The sequence below is a fragment of the Microcaecilia unicolor genome, chromosome 3 (assembly GCF_901765095.1).
Source record: "Microcaecilia unicolor chromosome 3, aMicUni1.1, whole genome shotgun sequence".
Classification (NCBI taxonomy): Eukaryota; Metazoa; Chordata; class Amphibia; order Gymnophiona; family Siphonopidae; genus Microcaecilia; species Microcaecilia unicolor.
The window spans coordinates 231,940,129-231,957,590 of record NC_044033.1 but is presented as its reverse complement, the minus strand read 5'-3'; the positions used below and the strand labels follow the sequence as shown (position 1 = coordinate 231,957,590).

Sequence of the window (17,462 nt, the reverse complement as noted above, 5' to 3'; positions counted from 1 at the left end):
GGCCGGCCAAGATGGCGGAGGCGAGGAGCGGGGGATGGGCGTTTATGGCGGGAAAAACCGCCACGCCGGAGGAAGGACCGGGACATTCATCGGTCACGAAACTGTCACCCAACAAGGGCGAATCAGGCTTTAAGACCCCCGCATCCCCTCTAGAAGCGCTCAAGCGATCCGGGGAGCGACTCTTTGCGCCCTCGCCCTCCGACGCCATATGCCACGAGGAGAAGAATCGGGGAACCCCCTGCCCGCTATAAAAAGGTAAAAATTACCTGCTTGCCGCTCCGAGCTGTAACGACCTGGTGTCCCAGTGAGTAGCTGCAATAAACGTTTAAATAAACGTCGAAATAAACGCCTTTAAGGACGTTCAAAATTTTTTTTTTTTTTTTTTTAACGGAGCCAGCGGGAGGGGGGAGAAAAGGAGGGACCTGGCACCACCAGGTTTGCACTTGCTCAAAAGAGCCCTCAACCCCAGGCACTCAACAAAACCTAAGAATTAGGCTTGGAGGCCTAGCCAGAGCTGCTGCTGTGTGTGACCACCACCTGCTGAGATAGAGAACATACTGAGGAGTTTCCGGCAGCACATGACCACATATAGGGAGGCAAAAGTTTGCTCTCTATCTCCACCTGCTGGTAGATGGACACAACCCACTAGTCTATGGATTGATCAGCTTGATGATATGGAAGGCACAATTACTTATCATACCTGTCTCTAGGCTGAGTGGTGGCAAAATTAACTGTTCCCCATGCTCCCTCCCATTGCTTGTGTTCCATAAATGATCACAGGTTTGGTGTTGCCTAGACCACGCCAAGCTAATTGGAAAGTAACCCATAAAAGTGCTTTTTATTTTTTGGCCCCTTACCTTTGGAACAGGCCTATTTAAAGACCTATCTTTTTTTCCAGGGCATTCTCTCAGTGAACTGGCAGGTACTTGGGATTCCAGCCCAAAAAGACAGATATTTTATTTATTAGGATTTATTTACCGCCTTTTTGAAGGAGTTTACTCAAGGTGGTGTACAGTAAGAATAGATCAAAACATAAGCAATAGGCAATTACAGCAGTAAAAATACTCAAATAATACAAATTATGTTATAGTATACTACTTAATCAAAAAATTGCTCCAACCAATGGCTATTAACCTAGGAACCTTTTATTGAGATGATCAGTCTGTAATAAGATTGGATTTACAATATTGATTGCGTCTTGATTGGTTCCTAGATGCGACATCAAGAGAAGGGGAAATCCCCTATGGGAGTGTTTATCTAGCAAGCGACCATCTTTTGTCATTAATGTTTCAGACTGGAAGATATTCTTTGCTTTTACTTAACTCCTCCTAAGGCAGTAGCGAAACAGAAGGGAGCTTTTGTCAAGGAAATGGCATGTTGCTTCACTTAATATAGTCAAAGCTCATCCCGGCTGAATGTTGGTTGATGGATTATCACCCAGGTGGAGAAGCTAAGTGACTATATTTTTTCTGTGCACATGTTTTTCAATTGATGATTTTCTTTTTCAGTAGCTATATTTCTTAATTGTTATGGCATTAACCTAGTTCATCATTATTATTAAAAATGTCCTCTGTTTTTTTTTTTTTTTTTTGCTGCAGTGTTTTGTTCTCCATTAGGGAGTTGTTTTGCACTGCAGCTGGTTTCAGAGGTTAGACTGAAGCCCGTGATGAGAGCCTATTAAGGGGAAAACCATATTTGTAGGCACCCTAGGCTTTTGAGGTTTCTTTTATTTAAATTTATTATGCATATGAAGTCCTAGGTTAGCAGCCATTGGTTACAGCAATATTTTGATTAAGATAGTATACTACTTTCAATGTCAACACAATACGTAGCGGAATGTTTTAATTGATAGTGAAGGGTAAAGCAAAGATGGAACATACAGATAGGTAAGAGAGTAAGAAGAGTTAGAAAGTAAGGTGACTGATATAAAGAAAGTTGCACATGAGGTCAGAGAGATGGTTAAATATCTCAGTTTGGGTAGGAGTGGATAAACATGTCCTGCTGCAGTATGTGCAACCCGTGTCACTCCTTGTGTGTGTCAGTGAGACTAACAAGTTAGTTACTTCTTCCATTAAAGGCCTGGTTGAAGAGCCAAGCTGTCAGCTTCCTGAAGTACAGACAGTCTTGTGTTAAGCGCAGCCTTTCAGGCAGTGCATTCCAGAGTGTGGGGGCTGGTCTGGAGAAGGCTCGCTTACGGGTATCACATCATGTAATGTCTTTTGGAGAGGGTGTGGTTAGTGATAGTCCTTGAGAGGACCTTAGTGTCCTTGGCGGTGTGTAGAGGATCATCTTATTCTGAACCTGCGTTCTAAATATAAAAGCTGAATCCAACACAATCCCAAAGTTTTTAACCTGCTTAACAATCTTAATAGGTACACCCATCAACACCAATTGTGTTAGTAATGTTAGTGATGCCTCAAATTTGGATCAGGGGAAGAAACAGTATCCCTCAGTCTGACCAAGGAAGAAATCCCTGTACTTTTCAGCACAAGCCATCTAATCCAGAGACACACTTCACACTTTCCTGCCCCCTATCCCAAACTGACCCAGGCACACACTCTTCCCCAAGACTGGGCAGGGGTAGGAGAAGAAAGACTGAGTGTGCTTGGGTCATGTAGGGAACAACAAAGTGTTTGTGTAGGATGGATGGGTGGGGTAAGTAGAGCAAATGAAGGATAAAATGCTCATGTGTTGCAGTCTGAGCACTTCCTTTGAGTGGCTTTGCAACACAGACTATTTTCCATTCCTTACCAGGAGAAGGCCTGATTCATGCATCACCTGTAGACTTGGCTCTTGGGATGAAAAAAGGCTCTGAAATTAACAAGGCCTGCAGAGACTGAGAAAATAAGTCCGAAAACAAACTGACAGTGGAGGATTTGGGTGCCACACCAAACTGTTTGAGACCATACTGTACACTTTACAAAGCTTCTTCCATCTCCATTTTGCCATCTGCAGTCCCTCAATTATGCTGTTTTGGACTACTTTTGCCACCACTGTCCCAGTGTCTATTGATTCTGCTTTCCAGCTTCTCAGTCCAGTTTCAAGACTAGTCATGGTTGCTCCAAGACAAAAGAGAGTTCCTCACTGCAGCTGCTATTTTCTATCCTCTACTGACATTTGTTCTGTGGCTGCTGCTATCTAAAAGTAGTATGTATAATGTAGGTCTGGAAACAACTGAACAAGAATTCTATACATCACCCAGCTCAGACAAACTTACTTTCACTTTGCTTCAGTAAACACCTACCAACTTCCTCAGCTACCTCATCCAAGACACTAATTCTGCTTTTACTGTGGCAGTTAGGTTAAGTATATAACAATGCTCCTACCTTCTCAGTGGGTGTGATGAAATATATAGCCTCCATGCTGGGGATTGGTTCTCGCCGCTTGTTAACATCTTCCACAACTAAGATTAGAGAATCAAAGAGAAAAGAACAGCTTAAGATGTTGGACTGAAGCACTGCAGTTCCATACAAATGTATGTGTATATATCAGTAGCATGATCAGTGTAATACACTTGGCATGGGGGAGGAAAAGGAAAGAGAGGAACAGCAGAACTAATTGTGGCAGAGAGGTTGGTTCAGTTGTACCATGCACTGCTCTTGAAGTTTCCAGGTATAGACTAAAGTAAATGAAGATAAAATAGAGGCAAAAGTGCAACATAAACACAACAAAAATATAAAAAAAATTATACCTTTAAAAATATTATTAAAATATAAATGCTTGAGTCACGTGACGCTATGAGGAAGGGAGGTCGCAACTGAGCGACGCTCTGACCCTTATTCTAAACCTCCGAAAATCGCACTGAATTTCGGCCCCGAAAAAACGTGCACAACGAACCTGAAGCAGCAGCAGCACGCAGGGGTAAAAGTCTCCATAAAGAAAACGGCTCCGATGGCGACAAAATCGGCGCAGAAGGAAAAACTTAGAGGCAAATCGGCGGAATCCAAGATGGCGGCGTCCCCGGACCCCGCGGGATCAGTTTCATCGGCCTGGGTGGCTGAGATCACCACAGAAATGTCGATGGTTCTGGAAGAAATGCTGGAGAGACGTCTGACACCTATAAGTACCAGGCTGGAACAGCTGCAAACGCGGATGGAGGACCTGACGCGCGAGTGTGTGGCTTTTCAAACGAGGACGAGTGAGGTGGAAGACAGAGTGACGGAGGTGGAGGAGACACAAAAGACAATGCAAAAGAAAATGGAGTCGGTGGAGCAAAAATTGGAAGACCTGGAGAACAGATCCAGACGGAACAATCTGAGACTTGTGGGGTTCCCTGAAAGCGTGAGAGACCAAGATCTAACAGCGGAGGTTGAACGCTGGCTTGCAAAAGCGGTTGCATTTCCGGTGGAGATGGGCCCAGTAAGGGTGGAAAGAGCACATAGAATAGGACCCCGCAAGACTCATATGGACAAACCCCGAGTGGTTATCATGCGGATTCTTAATTTTGCCCACAAGCAATTTATATTGAAACACTCCCAGGTGGACAAACAACTGTCATATGATAATAAGCGGATCCTGTGTTTCCAGGACTATTCAGCAGGAGTGGCGGGACGCAGACGGGCTTTTTCGCCAATATGTACAAAACTTTTTGAATGGAAAATTAGATTCGCTCTAATATATCCTGCTAATTTAAAGATCACCCATAAGGGAAAAGACTACTCTTTTGAAAAAGTGGCGGAGGCGCAGAAGTTTGTCTCACAGTTGGAGGAAGAGCAGGCAACTGGATCGGGCTGAGAGACAACACTTGGAGAGAGTGAATGAAGACAGGAAGCTCTATCGGAATGGAGGTTTGGCTGCAAAAGGCAGCAACTAAAGAGTACTAGAGACAAGTAATCAAGGGGACATTACATGGGCGTTAGGGGTTGGAGAGATGGAGGTTGGGACATAAACATAAGTTATCTCTCTCTATCCCCTGTCACTCCGGGGGAGGGGAGGGAATTGTGCAAGAAGTTTAAAGTTTATAGGGTATACTATGAAGGGGTTCTGTTAATAAAAGTTGGAGATTTGTTAAAAGAATTTAAAAGAAAAGAGGTTGTTAAGTTGGATATAGGAGGAGGAGGATGAGGGGGCGTCTAGACGTGACAGTTTCCATACTGGGAACAGAGATAAAGGGGAGGCAGGGTTGGGAAGGGGGAGGGAGGAAGGGAGGGGGGATAGGGGATGGGGAAGATAAGAGGAACGGTATGTGTGACAAGATGTTAATGAGAATAACAGATAAGGGTGACCAGGTTCTATGTGATAGACACAGAACTGTACATGCAGAATTCAAACCAGAGAGGCGCTGGCTGGGAGGCCTCTCTGGGAGAGAAGTTTATGGAAATAAGTCTGCTGTTATCTTGGATGGGTGGAGCTCATGGTAAAACTGGTATCTTGGAATGTTGGAGGCATTAGTTCCCCAATAAAGAGGTCTAAAATATTACAACAGCTGCAGAGATATAAGGTTGATGTGGCGCTGCTGCAGGAGACACATCTTACACAAGCAGAACACGCGAAACTTAAAACATGGTGGGTAGGAGATTGCATAGCGGCAGCGGCTATAGGAAAGAAAGGAGGGGTGGCGGTGTTGGTCCGTAGAGGGGTAGCACCCGCCATTCGTCCCATATTCATAGACCCGGGAGGTAGGTTTGTGCTAATTGAATTGGAGATGCAAGGCCAAAAAATTACACTGTGTAATATCTACGCACCCAATCAATATGACAAAAAGTTTTATGCTAGTGTGATTAATCAACTAGTCAACTGCACAGGGGCCCATTTGGTGGTGGGGGGTGATTTCAACACGGTCTGGGATCCACAGATGGATAGTTCACAGGGGATGCATAGAGATATGGAGGCATCTGATAGGGGATTGCGCCGTATGGGGAGCTTGCTAGACCTGGTTGATGTATGGCGAGTTCTCCATCCTACGGAGAGAGATTACACACATTTATCAAGAGCCCATTCCACACAAGCGAGGATTGATTATGTGTTGGTATCCACAGGATTGTTCAGCAAGGTTCTCAAAGCAGAGATAGGGACCTATACAATATCGGATCATGCTTGGGTATTCATGGAATGGTCCACGAATTCTCAAAGGGGGGGCAGAGGCGGTTGGAGGTTCCCGATGGAGTTATATAGGGATACACGCTTTAAAGAGAAAATTGTGGGTTGTTGGCGAGATTATGCAAATTTAAATGGGGGACATGTCAGTGACCCAGTTTTGTATTGGGACGCTGCAAAGGCGGTACTAAGAGGAGAAGTCATAAGTTATTCACATTTTGTAAGGGTGGCTCGTAATAGAGAAATTTTGAGACTGAGTGCGCAAATTTGCAAAGCCCGTAAACAGTTTGGTCAGACACATAGTACAGCTCATAGAACGCGCCTAATGGAATTGCAGGTGGCATTAAATGAACTTTTACATCAGAGAGCAGCTAAATCCCAAGCCTACTATAAATACCAATTATATCTACACGGTAACAAGATGGGTCGCTTGTTGGCTCGTTTGGCAAAACCTAAAGGGGGAGGAGGAAGGGTGCTTCAGTTGAAGGATAGTCAGGGGAAGGTAGTACGGAGAGATGCGGATATATGTGAGGTCTTCCAAAAATTCTATAGCAGACTATATGATAAGCCGCAAGACCAGGGGCTGCCGGGACATCTCTATTTAGAAAATCTTAACCTGCCAACTTTGAGGCAGATTGACATAGAAAAGCTGAATAGACCAATACAGGAAGAAGAGGTGGCATTGGTGATAACAAGGGGTTCACTTGGTAAAACTCCGGGACCGGATGGGCTTAGAATGGAATTTTATAAGACACTGGGAGAGGAAATCATACCGACGTTGACTAGATATCTTGATAGAGTGGTGGAAATGGAGAAGCTGCCACATGCATTATCCTCGGCGCAAATTGTAGTCTTGCCAAAGCTGGGTAGGGACCCCTCTAAACCAGAGTCCTACCGCCCCATTTCTTTGTTAAATGTGGAAGCAAAAATATTGGCCAAGATAATGGCTAATCGGGTGGCAGGAATGTTGCCGGGACTGTTACATGAGGCGCAGGTGGGATTTGTGGAGGGGAGGACTGTAGCAAAAAACCTGAGGAGGATACTGATGGCGATAGAAGCTCGGAAGAGGAGTGGGATCCCGTCAATGCTTGTCAGTTTCGATGCTGAAAAGGCATTTGACAAGGTACGATGGGACTTTATGTTTACTACGCTAAGGGCATATGGGTTTGGGGGGCGCTTTATGTCGGCAGTTAGAGCACTATATCATGCGCCTCAGGCCACAGTTCTGGTAAATGGTCTGGAATCAAAATGTTTTCCTATACTTCAAGGAACAAGACAGGGATGCCCACTATCGCCCTTGCTATTCGTCTTAACTTTAGATCCTTTTATTAGGGACGTGGCAGATAATGTTTCAGTGAAAGGAGTACGGGTGGGAGATAGAGATTTTAAAATTGCAGCATTCGCGGATGATTTGCTGGTGCTGTTGACTGATCCGAGGGAATCATTTCTAGCCTTAATGGAAATCATACGGGAATATGGCGAATTTACGGGCTTACGTATAAATTTAGCTAAATCAGAGGCATTGCCCTCCTCAGAGGAGGTGCGACAGATATGGGGGGGAACATTTCCACTAGTTTGGGCAGACGGCTCATTTAGATATCTGGGCATTAGATTGACAATGGAACTGGAGAAGTTATATGAACTTAATATTAAAGATTTGATGAGAGAAACCAAGAAATATCTGGAAAATTGGGGAAATCTTCCATTATCATTGAGAGGCCGGATAAATTTAGTGCAGATGATGATATTTCCCAAGTGGCTTTATGTGCTGCGGACACTACCGCTTCGTCTGACCCGGAAAGATTTGAAGCGGCTCTATGGAATTTTTGGCAAGTTCTGTTGGGCAGCAAAGAAGCCAAAGATAAGGTTTTCCTATTTGCTAGGGAATTGGAATCAGGGGGGCCTGGGAATCCCAGACTTATATGTGTATAATCAAGCTTGTTTGCTACGTCATCTGGGGGACTGGGTTTGTAAGACCAACATATATACTCCGACTGATATGGAAAGGGAATATTTTGCCCCATATGATTTCCTCTCTTTGTTGCATATGACCCAGAAACAACTTCCGCGACAATTTAGAGGCTGTGTGATACTTACATCAATGAGGGAGGTATGGAAAGGATTGGCGAGGAGGTTGGGGGGGAGCTATACAGTGTCTGACCAACTGGCAATAAGGGGGAACCCAACTTTCCAACCGGGCACAGATAATCCAGTATTTATAAAATGGGAAAGAGAGGGTATTAGGAAATTGGAACATCTCTTGGGGAGAGAGGGAGAACTAATTGGTTGTGAAGAATTGCAGAGACGAGTAGGAATTTCTTGGGGGAATAAGTTCGCGTATGTCCAAATCAAACACTACATATCTGCTTTGGAACAACCTATGCTGAGACAGGGTTTGGGGCAAAAAGTAAGGGATTTTTTTCAAGAAACAGAAGCAACCGGCCTGTCAGTGTCGGCACTTCATAAAGCATGGACCCGTCAGGGACCTCCTACAAAAAATTATGATGGTATAAAAGGTAGATGGGAACAGGAGGCAGGGAGAAGCTTGGTGGGTTGGGAAGGGAGAAACATGCTGAAAGGAATAGCAGCCCTTACGTCAGATGAAAGGCTACGTGAGTGTGGATATCGGACAATCATGCGGGCATATATGTCAGGACAACAGTTGTCACATATAGGCTCCCCGCAAGGAGCGAGTTGCATCAAATGTAACCAAACCCCGCATACATTATTTCATGCATTTTGGACATGTCCAGGGGTAAGGGCATTCTGGACACAGGTTGAAAGATTTATGTCCCGGATGCTAGGTTCATCAGTAACGGGAACTTGGGATCACTTTGTATTGGACACTAAAGGGGCCTTCAGGACACTCTCAGCGGGGGCACGTACCTTATGCCGTAAGCTTAGCTTGGTGGCGCGGAAGACCGTATTACAGTATTGGACGGCTCCGGAGTCGCCGGCTTACTGGCACTGGAGAAATCAGGTACACCTCTTAGTATCATGGGAAGCACGAGAGGCTAGGGGCTCCCCGAAGAGATATGCAAAATTCAAGCAGATATGGGGGCCTTATCTGGAGGCATTAAGTCCTAGAGGACGTAGCTTACTACTTAATAGGCATAATGCGACACCCTGAAGGTTAAAGATAATTCTGATCACACATATTCTATAGTCAAAGACAGTGGGGGGGAGGGGGGAGAAGGAAGGGGGGGGGAGGGAACTCTCAGGGCTCTCAGAATACAAGCTAGGAGGGAGATTGAGGAGAGCGGGGTGAAGGAATACACAAATGGTTGGTATCACTGGAAAGAAGAGGGAAGGGGGGGGAGGGTAGGAAAGGGGGAGGGGAAATAATGTTGGATGCTGATAATGAACACAGACGACAATTGGTTTTGTAGGTTCATATGTGGAAAAATTTTATTTCTGTATCGGTTGTTCCATAACAAAATGTTGAAACATAAAAACAGTTGAATTTACTATTACTACTAGTTATCATGACAACATTTTAAAGGAAGGGGGGGGGGAGGGAGAAAAGGTAAAATCTAGATGATACAGTTGAATGATTTCTATCTAAGTGTATAAACATGGTTATAACAGGAATGATATGGTTTTGTTTAACATTGTTGATGATCATCAATAAAAAATTATTGAAAATAAAAAAATATAAATGCTTTTAAATAAATGGGAAAATGAGTTCTTTGAAACTTACTGTCCCCAAGAAGCTACTACCTAGGCAACCACCTAGTCTTGCCTAATTACTGAGCTGGCCCTGCACTTAATCTAACTTAGAGTTCAATCATTCAGATAGGACTTAAAACCAAGATACAGCTGATGATGCCGAGGAACTGGAAGAAATCTCGTTGAACCTGGAAGATGTACTGAGCCAAATTGACAAGTAGAAAATCACCTGGACCCAATGACATACATCCAAGGGTACTCAAAGAACTCAAGCATGACATTACTGATCTGCTGTAATATGTAACCTGTCATTAAAATCGTCCACAGTACCTGAAGATTGGAGAGTGGCCAATGTGATGCCAATTTTTAAAAAGGGTTCTAGGGTGAGCCAGAAATTATAGACCGGTAAGCCTGACATCAGTGCCAGGCAAAATTGTGGAAAATATTATAAAGAATACAATTATAGAACACATAGACAAACATGGTTTAATGGGACAGAGTCAGCATGGGTTCAGCCGAGGGAAGTCTTGCCTCACCAATTGCTTCATTTCTTTGACGGTGAGAACAAACATATGGATAAAGGTGAGCCAGTTGATGTAGTGTATCTAGATTTTCAGAAAGATTTTGATAAAAGTTCCTGATGAGAGACTCTTAAGAAAATTAAAGTCATGGGATAGGAGGCAAGGTTCTGGTGTTGATTAGGAATTGGTTATTGGACACAAAACAGAGGGTAGGGTTAAATGGTCATGTCTCTCAATGGAGGAGGGTGAACAGTGTAGTGCCACAGGGATCTGTACTGGGACTGGTGCTATTTAACATATTTATAAACGATATGGAAATCAGAACGAGTGAGGTGATCAAATTTGCAGATGATACAAAACTATTCAAGGTTGTTAAAACACATGCGGACTATGAAATATTGCAGGAAGACCTTAGGAAATTGGAAGACTCGGCATCCAAATGGCAGATGAAATTTAATGTGGACAAATGCAAGGTGATGCACATTGGAAATAACAATCCAAATCATAGTTACCTGATGCTAGGGTCCACCTTGGGGGTTAGTGCTCAAGAAAAATATCTATGTGTTGTTGTAGATAATACACTGAAATCTTCTGCTCAGTGTGCGGTGGCAGCCAAAAAAAAGCAAACAGGATGCTAGGAATTATTAGGAAAGGGATGGTGAATAAGACCAAAAATACTATAATGACTTTGTATTGCTCCATGGTGCGTCTGAACCTTGAGTATTGAATTCAGTTCTGGTCGCCGTATCTCAAAAAAGATTCAGCAGAATTAGAAAAGGTTCAAAGAACAGTGACCAGAATGATAAAGGGACTCCTCTTGTATGAAGAAACGCTAAAGAGGTTAGGGCTCTTCAGCTTGGAAAAGAGACAGATGAGGGGGGATATGATTGAGATCTACAAAATTCTGAGTGTTGTAGAACGAGTAGAAGTAAATCAATGTTTTACTTGTTCCTAAAGTACAAAGACTAGAGGACACTTGAGGAAGTTACACGGAAATACTTTTAAAACAAATAGGAGGAATTTTTTTTTCACTCAACGAACAGTTAAGCTCTGGAACTCTTTGCCGTAACATAGTAGATGAAGGCAGAAAAAGACCTGCACGTAGGATGTGGTAACAGCGGTTAGTTATCTGGGTGTAAAAAAGGTTTGGACAAATTCCTAGAACTCTTTGCCGGAGGATGTGGTAACAGCAGTTAGTGTACCTGGGTTTAAAAAAGGTTTGGACAAATTCCTGGAGGAAAAGGCCATAGTCTGCTATTGAGACAGACATGGGAAGCAACTGCTTGCACTGGGATTTGTAGTATGGAGTGTTGCCACTATTTGGGTTTCAGTCAGGTACTTGTGACCTGGCTTGGCCACTGTTTGGAAAACAGTATACTGGGCTAGATGGACCATTGGTCTGACCCAGTACGGCTACTCTTAAGTTCTTATGTCATGGCTCTTCTCTAAGCTTTTAATGGATGTGGTGACTATCTACCCACTTCAACATACCTTATTCAACTGTACATATAATTTGCCTTCAATCTAGTCACCCATTTAACTCATTGCCTCTAACTTATCCATCTGCCTGTATGTCCCAAATGTATGCTGAGTGGAGGAGTAGCCTAATGGTTAGTGCAGTGGGCTAAGAACAGGGGAACCAGGTTCAATTCCCACGGCAGCTCCTTGTGTGAACCTGGCAAATCACTTAACCTTCCACTGTCCCAGGTACAAAAACTTAAGATTGTGAGCCTACGTTTATATAATATATATAAAAGCCACTTTGGTTGTACCAGAGAAAGGTGGTATATCAAATGAATTTCCCTTACGATACCATGCTGACTTCATGAGTATCATAACTATGCAATATGAATATCCTACCATTCTGCCTATTATGGAGTATCATTGGTATTCTGCTGATATTTATCATATTTGTGTGTTATATGAATGTTCTACTGTGCTATTACTAGGATTTAATCTGCCTATCTCCTAATTTACCTCAATGTTTTAACTGTGTTTTATGTTGGCATTGTATCAACAGCATAACAAAAGTAAAATGACCATGTAAGCTGTTTAACAAGCTATACTTGTTGCACACTGCCTTGGGTGAAATCTCTTCGTAAAGGTGGTTAATAAATCATTAGAAATAAATGAAATAAACACCAAAACTATAACATCAGACATTTCATACCCACATGGAAAGGTGAGCACCTCAGGAATACTCACTTGTGATGCCTTCAGCAAGTATGTCAGACATCTTGCAACAGGATGAGAGGATCCTCATGCTGAAATGGTCCATGATCAGCACCTAGGAAAAAAGCAACCAAAGCAGGTGCTATGAGGTAGCCAAGATAAAAAGAATATGGTACACTATCTTAGCCTGTAGAATTTAGCCTTTAAAATTAACCTGCAAATCCACTTTCTACACTGTCAGGCCTTTTCAACAAAGAATGTGCCTCTGCAGCAAAGGAAGTCAACAGAGCATTTCTTGAACATACAGATGGAATAGCAGCTTCATAGCTGTAGTTTAATGGCTACAACTCTAGAATCTAAGTAGCAGCAAGGATGAAGAATTCAGATCATAGATTCTGTATAGGGTGTGATAAATCCTTCTAGCAAGCGAGTTTCAGTCAGACAGGAGGATTCAATGTAAGATAGGAGGACTTCTCAACGAGTACAGTAAGATCCTACCTGTAAACAACTACAACCTGCTTTCATAATCAAGAAAGCATTCTCTCAAAAAGGACCACTCTCTGGTTCAATATTGGACATCCCTGTAGAATGTGTGTAAGTTTATAAAAAATTCTCGTTACCTAGCTGATTCTGTGCACAGGCCACAGCGGATAACAATAAAAATCAATAGACAGTAAAATTAAAAGGAAAACCAGCAATTTATAGGACAGATAAAAACCAAACATAGAAAGGGTTGGTCATATTACAGAGAAAAAGGTAAGGGGAACAGTACAAAGGACTCAAAACACTCTGTCAGAACCGCGCAGGTCAGTCCAGTTTCAGGAAATATTAGTAAAGCTCTGTGGCGAAATAGTGAATTTTCCAGCATATGAATTACAAGAATATTCCATGATATTTCTCTAGTTTGGCCAGCAGGAGGTGCATGTTTATGTTTAAAGCAGTTACGGAAAAAATGACTGTTCATTCTTTAGTTTAACACAGAGAAGAAGTTAACCTGCAGTGATGTGGAAAAAATGTTGTTCTGGGCTCTGATTGGCCCAGGAGCTCAAATTCAGTTAGGATGTACTAGCTCTTTCTCCAGTCTTAGCCAGGGAGAAGAGAGAGAGAAAGATCTCTTTGCTGAGGCCCTGTGAACAGTTATATTTGATAAACTGTGAGCCGCTATATGTCCAGAAATCCCCAGGAACTATTTATTAAGTAAACAAATGTTTAGATAGTGTTATAATTGATCCATATTTCAGTTACCTGCAATTGTTTACTGATTGCATTCTCTCTGTTCATTGTTGTAATTTTTTTTTTATAATAAACATTTTTAGTTTATTGCCTCTGCTTGTCTGGACTAAGAATCCTGGTGGTTTGTGTGTTGGATCTGTGGGTGCTTTCTAGGAATTGTGGGCCACAGCAACCTAGGAATCATAAGGGATAATTTGAGAGTGGGAGACTTGCCTGGAGGTGGTTGGGACCCAGTCAGTGGGAGGATGGTACTAGTGTTTTTTTTTTAATATCTTTATTGGAGAATGACACATGTAACATAGAAAAGGATGCAATGTATACAAAAATCTTCACGCAAATTACATAACAAGAAACAGAGATACAATAACAGAAACAATCTCATCATGTACACGAGTCACTTAATTTTTCTCTTTAATACCCCTAACCCTCCTCTTCCCATTCCCGTGTTGACCTAGGTAGGTGATGGTTGCTTTTGAAAATAGTCCTGTACCAGTTTCCAAATGTCCCTATATTTCGCCACTAACCGACCTGTGGTGTAATGTACTCGGGCCAGTTCCCATGAGGCCATCTGCAACATATTAGCCTTCCACTCAGCTGATGACGGAGGGTCCGTTCCCACCCAGTTGTGCAGGATCACTTCCCATGCCAGCATTAGGGTAACCAGCGCAAAACGTTGTTGATGCTCAAACAAACCCCGAGCACCTATATCAGTGTCCAGACCCAAGGTGGCATATGTCCACTCGCTCTGAGTTTCCAGTATCACTTCTATAGTGGATAACACATCAGTCCAAAAAGGTTTTAAGCTACTACATTCCAAAAAGTGGTGCACCGTAGTGCCCCGTCCTACCCCACACTTGTCACAAATATCTGTGTCCCACAGTGCCATAGATTTCCCCTTACATTTTGAGATGTATACATCATGTAAGATCTTAAATTGGGTCTCCTGGAGCTTCACATTAGGAGTAACATTAAAAGCCAATTCAAAATACTTCGACACATCTTTCCCTGTTAACTTTTCCCCCAGGCTCTCACTTCACTTTCTCGCCAACTGGTCATTAAGACTAGTTCCCCGTCATTCCTTCCCCAACTTATACCACATTGAGAGCCTGTTTGAGGAAGCCAGTAGGCGCATAAACCCAGCATCCAACTGAGTAAAAACAGGGTATCGGCCCCCGGCCTCCCCAAAGAAATAGCAACATAGTGCCAGAGTTGGAGGTAAGAAAAGAAAAAGTGAGAAGGCAACTTCCACTCCCTCTGGCAATCCCCAAAAGTAGGTATGTTATCCTCCCCTAGCTCCAAGAACTGTCCCACATATCTACAACCTCCCCTTCTCCACAATTCCCAAGTGCTAAAACCATGCCCAGCAGCGAAGTCGGGGTTCTGAATAAACTCCAAAAAGGGCGATGCTCCCACAGCCCCCTCCCCAGCGAGCGCCACCAGTCCCATGCCTTATGTAACAACCTTAGCAATTGTAGTAGAGGGCTCCCTGCACCCCGTGCATGCAAAACATTGTAGACTGTATAGGGGGAAGCCTCATGCTCCCATAGTCCCACTGGCGCATACCTTCTCCCCCCTGTGTGTAATTCATGCAACTATTGCAGCGCGGTAGCGACATAGAGGCATAAATCTGGAAGGTTTATTCCTCCCTGTACTTGGAACCAGTCAACTTAGAATACCCTATGTGCGCCCTGCGATTTGTCCAGATAACGGAGGTTATAATTCCCCTAAATGTCGCTTCATCTTTCCTAGTGACCCACAAAGGCATCATCTGGAGGGGATACAATACTTTAGGCAACATCACCATCTTTACCAAAGCAACCCTGCCCAACAAAGACAGTGGAAGGTCCCTCAACCTAATGCACAAGGAGCAGATATTAGTTATCCGATCTCTTACATTCTTGTTGTACACACCAGCATCGAAATGGAGGAACACCCCCAAGTACTTCAAAGGCCCCTTATTCCATGCAAGAAGGAAAACCGGCATGTTTCTACAAGGACAATTCGAGGACAGCGCCATCGCCTCAGATTTCTCAAAGTTAATCTTAAGGCCCGAAAAGGAGCCAAACTGTTGGATTAGCTCCACCAGAGTGACTATATCTGTAGATGCATGGTCCAAAAAATAAACATGTCATCAGCAAACAAATTAATCTTGCATTCCAGAGCCCCTAGCTTTATACCTCGTATAGCAATGGCCTGACAGATCTTGCATGCCAAGGGTTCAAGCGATAAGACAAACAGCATTGGAGACAATAGGCATCCCTGCCTTGTTCCTCATTCTAGCGTAAAAGAAGCAGTAAGCTGCCCATTAACTAAAATTTGCGCCGTGGTGTTGGAGTATAGTGTCCTTATTCCCATTAGGAAATCTCCCATAATTCCAAATTGGGTAGGACCCAGAACAAGTAATCCCACATTATTTTGTCGAACGCCTTTTCAGCATCTAGGCTGGCAATAATAGCGTCTACCCTGCTTCCCCCCTTGCCTGAATTGCACTCAATGCTCTCAGTATGTTGGAGGATGCATATCTACCAGGCACAAACCCTGTTTGGTCATCGTGCACTAGCACAGGCAGCACCTTTTCCAGCCTAGTGGCCAATATACTAGCAAAAATTTTTTAAAGTCCTGGTTTAATAGGAAAATTGGGACAATATGAGCCCAAAAGTTCCTTATCTCTCCCAGGCTTGGGAAGGACTACAATAGTGGTATGCGCTAGTCGCCCCACTCCCTGCCCCAGTGTGGGTAAATTTTGGCATAGCGCTTGGAAAGGCCCAATAATATGGTTACCCAGTGTTTCTTAATATTCCGGACCTAGCCCATCTGGTCCCGGCGCTTTTGCTAATTTGAGGCGTTTCAACGCTTGCTGTATCTCTACCCCTGAGATCGGGCCATTAAGATTATCTAGTTGGGCCACAGTTAGAGTGGGAAGGTCCAGCCCGCTAAAGAAACTATCCCTCATCACTTTATCACTACTCCCTTTATCATAAAGGGCAGTGTAAAACTCGACGAAAGCTTTTTGGATGGCCTCTTCTTTGCTTAAAACAGACCCTGATTTGTCCTTTATCCTAGTAATTATTTGTTTTGGGGCTCTGTTTCGAATCAAATTGGCTAGTAATTTTCCAACCTTATCTCCCATTTATGTAGCTGGAGTTTGTATACCTGTATGTCCCATTTGGCTCTATTAGTTAAAATATCAATCACCTTATGTCTAGTATCTAAATACTCCTGCCGTATCTGATCCAGCCCCCCTTTCACCAGTCGAGCTCTAATATCCTGAGGTTTGAGCGCCAAGCTAAGCAGTTCTCGATCATGGAGTTTACGCTTTCTGGCACTATTATTTTCCCCCTCAAAGTAGCCTTTCCCACTTCCCAATACATGACGGGATCAACATCGGCAAGATTATTGTCCCCCATAAAGTGTTCCCACTCCTGAACTAAAAATGTTTTGAACTCATCATCCAAATATAGAGAGGGGTTCATTTGCCAGCCTCTCCCTCGGTTTCGTGGGGAGAAGTCCATCTCCACCCAAGCCATACCATGGTCAGATACAACTCCATCTTCTAAAGCAGCCTTTCTAACTACTGGTAAGAGGGATGAGGATATCAATATGTAATCAAGACGGGCATATATTTTATGGACCTGTGAGAAAAAAGTGAAGTCACGCTCTTCTGGGTTCAACATTCTCCAGATATCCAAAAGATTTAATTCTCTTTGAAGGAAATTAACTCCACGGGCTGCAAACTGCTTATGCCTAGCTTTCGATGGGTTACAGTCTAGTAAGGGGTCTGCTGTTATGTTGAAATCCCCTCCCATCACCAAAGAGGCTAGCATGGTTAAT

At 43.4% G+C, this 17,462-nt stretch overlaps 1 protein-coding gene across 2 annotated transcripts in view; it reads right to left on the bottom strand.

Annotated features, from left to right (window-relative positions):
* STXBP2 (syntaxin binding protein 2) overlaps positions 1-17,462 on the bottom strand; it is a 165,695-nt gene that overhangs the window by 107,075 nt on the left and 41,158 nt on the right. For both annotated transcript variants that reach the window (XM_030197557.1, XM_030197556.1), the window contains exons 3-4: positions 12,432-12,513; positions 3,327-3,403 (exon numbers count right to left, since the gene is read on the bottom strand). In XM_030197557.1, coding sequence (XP_030053417.1) covers positions 3,327-3,403; positions 12,432-12,513 — 159 coding nt within the window. The remainder of the gene's footprint in view (positions 1-3,326; positions 3,404-12,431; positions 12,514-17,462) is intronic.